Source organism: Rhopilema esculentum, unplaced genomic scaffold (genome assembly GCF_057945365.1).
Source record: "Rhopilema esculentum isolate cy_ngs unplaced genomic scaffold, ASM5794536v1 HiC_scaffold_36, whole genome shotgun sequence".
In the NCBI taxonomy this organism is placed as follows: domain Eukaryota; kingdom Metazoa; phylum Cnidaria; class Scyphozoa; order Rhizostomeae; family Rhizostomatidae; genus Rhopilema; species Rhopilema esculentum.
The window spans coordinates 2,087,392-2,095,657 of NW_028300847.1; the positions used below are offsets into that span (position 1 = coordinate 2,087,392).

The 8,266-nt window shown below is 33.9% G+C and overlaps 1 protein-coding gene across 2 annotated transcripts in view; it reads right to left on the minus strand.

Annotated features, from left to right (window-relative positions):
* LOC135688422 (ubiquitin conjugation factor E4 B) overlaps positions 1-7,996 on the minus strand; it is a 30,074-nt gene extending 22,078 nt beyond the window's left edge. The window contains exons 1-7 of one of the 2 annotated variants that reach the window (XM_065205264.2): positions 7,710-7,996; positions 5,308-5,676; positions 3,655-3,723; positions 3,145-3,217; positions 1,605-1,948; positions 1,151-1,251; positions 439-559 (exon numbers count right to left, since the gene is read on the minus strand). In XM_065205264.2, the coding sequence (XP_065061336.2) occupies positions 439-559; positions 1,151-1,251; positions 1,605-1,948; positions 3,145-3,217; positions 3,655-3,723; positions 5,308-5,676; positions 7,710-7,733 (1,101 nt within the window). In that variant the 5' untranslated portion in view covers positions 7,734-7,996. Of the gene's footprint in view, positions 1-438; positions 578-1,150; positions 1,252-1,604; positions 1,949-3,144; positions 3,218-3,654; positions 3,724-5,307; positions 5,677-7,709 lie in introns of both variants that reach the window. The other variant, XM_065205262.2, reaches the window with a different exon arrangement.
* Between the last annotated feature and the right edge of the window lie 270 nt (positions 7,997-8,266).

Here is an 8,266-nt window from a genome sequence, read left to right on the forward strand (position 1 = left end):
TCAATGCTAGAATCAAAGAGATGACACTAGCTAGGAGCTAAGCTTTTCCTGATTTGGAATGATTTGTAATGATTTATAATGATTTGCAATGATTTGTAATGATTTGTAATGATTTATAATGATTTATAATGATTTGTAATGATTTGTAATGATTTCTTTGTTCTAATTAGAGAAATAAGCTACAATAAAAATGATACCCTACGATCTGTTTTACATTTGGAGGCGATGACTGTTATAATTGTCTTTGTTAATCAAGAAATGCAAATCTTGATTTCACACAAGAGCGCTTTCTTTTTCAAGTAAGGGAGAGAGATGTTTATAAATGTTATACTAACTAGATGAATTCAGAAACCTTGATTGTTTCCTATACCAGCTCGATAAAAATATGAAAATTATGTGATAAAAATGAAAGGCATGTGAGAGATAAGAAAGACATACCCTATCAAGACAGCCATTTGAATGCGCCATTTGAACTAAATCGGCCAGAAAGCCACGTGGAAATGCTTCTCGTTCTTCCAACAGAAATGGCAAGAAAAGGAGAGGAGAACGGTTGCCACTTCTACGAGGAATAATCATCCTGTGAAAAAATTGCAGCTTGACAACATGACATTAAATACTATTAATGTCGGTCGCAATGAGCTTTGGTGCAAATATTTCAAATGCAAATTGCAACATCAACAACAATTCGACATTGCGGAAGTGAAATATCAACTCAAAGAGAAAATATTCTCCAATTATGTGATTTCATTTCGAAAATTATTTACGAGAAATAATAAGCGAAGGTATTAATTTACTTGTTAGTTCTAAGAATTCATTTTTTTATTTGGGCAGAAGGTATTATAGATGCGTCAAACTGAAGCTTAGAGTGAGGGGAATCGCCAGCTCTCTGCAAATCCAGGCGTAGAAATTACGAGGTTTGGTCCCATCGGATGCTAGGTAGTAACAAGTATAAAAATGGAATTCCATAAAGCGCACTGGTGCCCTTTGTGTGACAAGAAAATGACAGCGAAATATCTGATAAAACTTAAATACATGGGTAAGACATGTTCACCTAAGGTTTAACATAGAAAGATTGATATTTAAACTTCTTGAAAATTGAACGAGTTCGCGGCATTTCTGCAAAATATCAAAATAATTGAGATAAACTTACTCTGAATCTTCAAAATCGCCACTAAGTACGAATAAAGCTTGTGAAATACAAGCACCACAGGCAGTTTGAAGCAACTCTTTCCATTTGGGGTCGTTTGAACGCTGAAGAATAAAACGGTTGACATTTTGGGTGTAAAGGAAAGGAAGCCCACAATACATGAATGATTATGTATCATCTACTTGCAGTTTTTAGAAGCCTTTACTGGCAATATCATTGTTGCTAGCAGTGTTTTATACATGGAATCACCACTTGTCAGAAATACCACCTCCCAGACGAGAGTATCATGTTATTTCATAAAAACGCAGCCATTCTTATACCTTCTAAGCCAACTTTATTTTGATTCTTAGACAGAAACACTCACGGCACTTGCAAATCTATCTTACACACAAGGCTACATTTTAGTCCAAATACAGCGATTAAGCCAATATCAAAACGACAAACATAGGTAACTTACCTTTGGAAAAGACCTTTCTTCAGTTCCAACTCTATCATAACAGTTGATTATATATCGTATCTCTTTTTTCAGAAATACTTCATCGCATGTACCAGTCTCCAGCATTGAAGCAACTGATATTTTCTGTGTAACAGGTGACTTCTCAACCATATCTTCGGTCGCCAATGCCGCCATGTTGTTACGTGACGAAAGCTGGGTGAGTGATTCTGATATCAGCATTGCCGGATTCGATTCCATACCTCTGTCTGGTGACGGAATATCAGCTGGTATTTCCTTGTAGGACCCAGAAAGGTGCTGTTCCATCAAAATCTGCTGCATAACATCTTTGAAATCAAACTCTTGTGCTGATTGAATAAATATGATGTTAGTTTAAACAAAAACACCTTGCAAAAGTTTGAAAAAATCGTTGTTTTGAAAACTATACTTTTATCTTTTGCATCCATGTTTCTCTGTTTTCCAAAAACATGGAAACAATTTGCAAAATGCCCTTTTAATTGCTTTATTCAATTTTGAACAAAAAATTCAAAAAATTACAATTAAAGATAAATAAAATCCTAAAAAATACCAACGAAAGTATATGCTGAGACATCTATTCAAAATAACGCAGCTTTACAAAGATTTTCCCACAACATAATCATTTATTCATCTTGCCTGCCAAAGATTGTGAAAGCATCCTTAGTTTTGTTTTCATCACCGTAAGATGGGAGGAAGAATAAAGTAGCAGAGGATACGAGAAGGTAGCAAATGAAGGAGCATAGCGTGCACAACATTGCGATGGGCAAAATGCGATGAACTTGAAAACTGCGATGTGCAAAACGAAAGGGGATCTTTGGAAAGTGCAGTGTTATTTCAAAGTCAATTTTCTAGCGGTGTTAATAACAGCTCTAGCAAATTGTGGGGCTTGTCTTATGAAAGTTGCAATGAGATCAATATTCTTTGCTATCACAACATAGTAGCAACTGTGTCAAATCAGATGGAATTGGAATTCTAGAGAAGTTACAAACTATCAATCCATGTAGTTGCATTGTACTAGGGACGGGATTAGTTTCTGGGGATTAAGCCTTACTTGGGTACAGTCTTTTTGGATAAATATATTACTTTTTGTTTCCTTGGGCTGCTTTTTAATATTCTCAGGTTGTTATTCTGTTGAGGCAATATCCTATACCATTTGTTAAAACTTTGTAGATAAATTTAGCTTAGAAATTTTATTTCTATTGGTAGCAATAAATAGTGTCCCCAATTAGCACAGTATGTTTAATACATAGACACTGTAATAAATTAGAACTAATTGTAAATTATTAATAATAATAATAGTAATAATAATAATACTAAAGCATTAGCTGATAACGTAAACAAAATCTTTTCGATGATCGATGATTCAATTTTACGATGATCCAAAGCTACTATACTTTTCAGAATCTTAAATGAATATGAGATTAGGCTTATGATTATGGGTTAATCGTGTCTATCACACATTTGCCTAGCTGAGACAAACTTTTCAAAAAACTGAATAAGTTAACATCAAATAGTGTGAGCTTACCTTTGCCATCAGGAGAATATATTTGAGGAACAATATGCAACAAGTGGCCTGGATTTAAATCAACAATTGGTGGCTGAAATATAAAACATTTAAAATCCAATTAATTGCAAAATGCTAGCTATTCAGATCATACCAAATGGCAATCAAAATTTGACAAGGAGAAAGTTATGAGCTACAAAAAATGAGCAATGATCTTTAAAATGGTTTCAGAGAGCTACAACAGGGTGTCTTAGTTTCTCAAAAATGTAATCAAACTTTTTCTTTGTTTTTTAGGGAAATTGACAAAATTTAACGTTTTCAAATAAAATCCTAAAATATGGTTCAGAGACAATGAACACAGTATGCAGTGTCAGTAATGTGAGTAAAACATGATTAAAATAACTGAAACTAATGCACCAAATGATCCAAATGTAAGGGACTCATGTCAAATCATTAAAACTGCAAGATTATATAAGAAAAAAGAAATTTAACTAAAGACACAAAGGAAAATTAGAGTTTTAAAAAAATTACCTTCAATGAGACATCAAAAATTTTACACAAGGACACAGAATAGAAATCCCACTGCATAGGAACCAAATCCTGTTAAGGAAATTAAAACACAACTTAAATGTGAGAAATGAGAAAAACAAATTTCACATTGACTTGCGTCTATCTATTATTTGATCTCCAAATAAAATCAATAAACTTTTCATATTCATTTACTTCATTTGAATATTTGTCTGGAAAAATTACTATTGATTTTGACAACAGAGACAACCAAATAAAAATTGAGCTTGAGATGAAATGTCTGTTTTCCTAAAAAACAAACTAGACAATAATTTCATTGAGAATATCTGGAGGACAACTTAACTGTCAATGAGGAAATGATTTGCTACTTCGTTGTAAAAAGGAAGAAACATAACTAATTATGTCCTATTATAAATTAATAGAATAAATTAATCTTAATATTATCAATTAATTTTTTTAAATTTCCTTATATCTAGAAATGAATAATGTTGTAACCCTATCCAAAAATGTATAATGCCATCAATAAACCTTTAGTGATAAAAAAATTGAAAAATATACATTGCTACTTTTACAAAGTTTTGGCAATGTTACGACCTTTGGCATTGATACAAAGTCTATATACGAAGACAGAGCATTAAAATATGTGTGGTTTAACTCATTTGAAATTTTAAAAATCAATCAAAATAAAACAAAATAAACCTGTTTTAGGTGAGGAGTTGAAGATTGAAATTAAGAACCATGAAAATAAAATATACTTAAATGTAAATGGCTTTGAAAAAAGCAAACATTTAGTAAACTAAAGCTTTTCGTCTGACACTCTTCAGAGTTTAAAACATCAGAACATAGATTGAAAACTCTACGCTAAGAAATATATATACATAGTTGTGGATCGAAATAGGCCAATCAGAAACACAAGCACATGACTGTAAAGGTTGACCAATCAGTGCCGCTTGCCTATTAGAATGTTACCAGTGGAGTCCTAAGGTGAAAACAAACTCCTTTTGTCTACATAGTAGCGGTTTTTTCGTGCTTATGTAGATAGATTCTAAAACTGCTAGGTGGAACGACGATTGGGCTTTACCAATAATACGAACCATGTCGCTATTATAGTTTTTTGCACAATCTGGGTTTTTCTAGCTAATGCTGCCCGATAGCAGAATCGCAGGTTTTAGTTGTAATTTTTGATCTGCAAGACCGAGGTGGCTGTTCTCTTTGGGGATGGGTTTTGTTTCTAATATTAGATGGAACATGTTGTTTTATCCTATCCTCCAATCTTTGGGTGGTGCGTCCCATGTAGCCAGAATCACACTCACACGGACTCCACTGGTAAAATTCTAATAGGCAAGCGGCACTGATTGGTCAACCTTTACAGTCATGTGCTCGTGTTTCTGATTGGCCTTTTTCGATCCACAACTGGGTATATATATTTCTTAGCGTAGAGTTTTTGATCTATGTTCTGACGTTTTAAACTCTTAAGAGTGTCAGACGAAAAGCTTTAGTTTACTAAATGTTTGCTTTTTTCAAAGCCATTCACAAGTTTTGTACCACCAAAAGATTGTTTATACTTAAATGTCTTTATTGGAAAATTTCAATAAAATATTTACTTCTTTACTCATATTCTAAAGGCTTTAGATATGATAATCAAATTTCTGATACCTTTTCCAAAACTTTCTTGACAGTGTGTTGTTTTTTGAACTTTCCATCAGAGGGTGGAGTGAGCATAAATTGAGATGTTCGCTTTTCACCCTTGTCTGGATCTGGGCTGTCAATCTCCATTGATTGTGTGGCAATTCCACTATCAGCAGATGAAAAGCTTGGTGGTGTTGTGTCATATAAGATAGCTGCTGATGAGGGGGTAGATCCACCATACGTTCTGGGGCTGTTGGCAACTCGCTTTCTAGCACTAGCAACATCAATGGTTGGCTGAGGCAATGTTGACGTACTGGGAGATGACTGTTCATCTGTTTGTGATGTTGTTGGTGATGCATTACTGTTGGTAAAACGTTCTAGACGCCTTCTTCGAACCTTGTTAAAACAAAAGGATACCTTACTTGTGTTCCAAACTGTAAAATTTACAACTCGGCGGAATTTTTTTGACTAAGGTATACAGCTCAATTTTAAAAAATGCAAAACCTATTGAAAACACATCTATAACAACAGGAGCTAAGATGGAATACTGAAAAAACACATTTAAAATTCTTTAAAAACCAAGTTTACAAGAAGATTAAATAAGCTAGAGCTTCAGGAAATAGCACTGAACAGCCTTGGATAACCAAGAGCATTTGAGGTCAAATCTGGTCAAGTTGCAGATTTAGTTGCTCTTGGACTTGCAAAATAACAAATTAATAGAAAATATTTATCTGCTTTGAGTGTTTTGTAACCTTTTCCAAACAGTGAGTGTTATTATGCCTATTGACGAAATGGCTACCCACTTAACAGCAATGAACTTTGCAAATAAAAAATTTATCATCATTTCTAAAACCTAAACAGGCGTAGCATCCACAATGCAGTGTGCTTTTGTAAAATCATGTATGAAATGCATGAGATTAATTGGGAAAGGATAAAATCCAAATACAAAAATTTCGAGATGATTCTCGTTGAGCATTAGCCAATAGCAACAAAATCCCAGATATTGTCATTGTTCACAAATGATCTAATTGCTTCAAAGCAGAAAACAATAAGAAAAATATTTGTTTCAAAGTGGAGTATATCAAATTCATTGGATTACACTACAACACTCCACTGCAGAGTGACTCTGTAGTGATTCTTGTATCACCTCCAGAGCTAGTGATTTTCACTCCGCTTATCAGAGCATTGTGTTCCTGATTGGTGCTGTGTAGTGTAACTCAAACCCCTATCCCATGTGAAAGTTACTCTGCTCCAATAGCAATTAGGTTATTGTAACTAGCACTTAAGCCTGCTATTGACTTGGCACATAAAACAATTGTTCCTTAAATATAACAGAAACTAGAGCAGGCTCAATAGGTCCTTTAAAGACTCAAAATCATTTGCAGTTGCTTCATATTCTTAATTAATTTCTAGACTTTCCTTTCGAAGGTATCTTGCTTACTTTTGGTAGACTTTGGCAAAGTTTTTGACTAGCTTAGACTTTGGTAGACTCTTGAGTGCTATTTTTGCGCTGTGCTTGTTCTATGCTTGCTCAGTTTTTTAGGAACAATGGAAGCAGTGGAAGCAGCTACTGCAGAGTGGGAGGGTAATGAGTATGACTAGTGATACCAAGCTCTTTTGCCTTGTTTCAGTGCCTTGTAACAGGTTCTGCTTTTATCAATCAACTTTACAGTCATTTATGTTCAATTTAAACTAAAATCTAAACATAGTCTTATTAAGTACATCAAACAGGGCACATGACCAAATAGCTCATATGAGATTCTTTCATTTGTCCTTCAGCATAATAAAACCTAACTGACCTTTTTGGACTTACTTATAATTCTAATTTTTGAAATTTCTAGAAACTGTATTTTATGTCAATACAATAAAACTAATATTTGTGTTTGCTGAAAAATATTTTGAGCTTGAGTTTAAATATAGGAGATGAAACATGTTAGAATAAAATAGAATAGATTCAATTGAAAAATAAGAAAAAATTGTGGTAATATTTGTGAATTACTGTATAATTATTACATGTTGATCAAGTGTTTAGCCAGTCTGGTTGAATGTGCCCAAAAATACTGACAAAAAACAAAATTCTCTAAACATCGTCATTCTCATTATCAAAACAAAGGCCACAAAAATGGCGGACAAATGACAGGGTAGAAAATGTAATCAGGTAAGATACCCAGATGCAGGCATTTGATACCCTACCCTTGGAATTTCTTTGAATGAAATCTGCTAAAAATTCACCCTTACTAGATTATGTATAGATTTTCTGTCCGTTTCATTATGTTTCCAAAATATTGGCAAAACAACACAGCATCATAGTCTCATACTGCCATACAACAATAATGGCGTCATCTAAAGATTTCATTATATTTAAAACTTGCTACCCAAATTTTCATCCTAAGCATTAACTATAGGTTTGATTAAACATAAGTGCCAACCTCTTCTTGTGACAATTCACTCATTTCTAATTCTCTATCTTTGAATGTACTTCTGTAATCGGGTAAATATCTTGACAAATCACGGCCTGATTTATAGGACAATTCACGATGAACTCGCTGCGCTTTTAAAACTGGTCGCCAGCATATCTTTACTCTTTCATAGCTACCGCGCTGTTTTAAGTCATCTTTCCTGTTTAAAAATCAAACTTGACACCGAAAAGTAATCTAACAAATGGCATAATTGAAGAACTCTGCCATTGCTCCTCTTTGATATTGAACGCAGAAGAAAAAATTTATGTCATTATGTATATGCCTCGCTCTCACGCAGTATCTTGCTGACCACACCATTCCTGTATGTTCGATGGCCCATAACCGCCACTCACTAAAATAAACTGATTCGCATACAAACAAAACAGATTCCCATTGAAACAAACTGATTTACGCTGACAGAAAAACTACTAGCACATAATTCAAGCGAGTCGCACAGAAATAAATCTTATTCGCGAAAATTAAAGCGAGTCGCAGAAAAAAAAAATGATTCGCAAAAAATTCAAGCG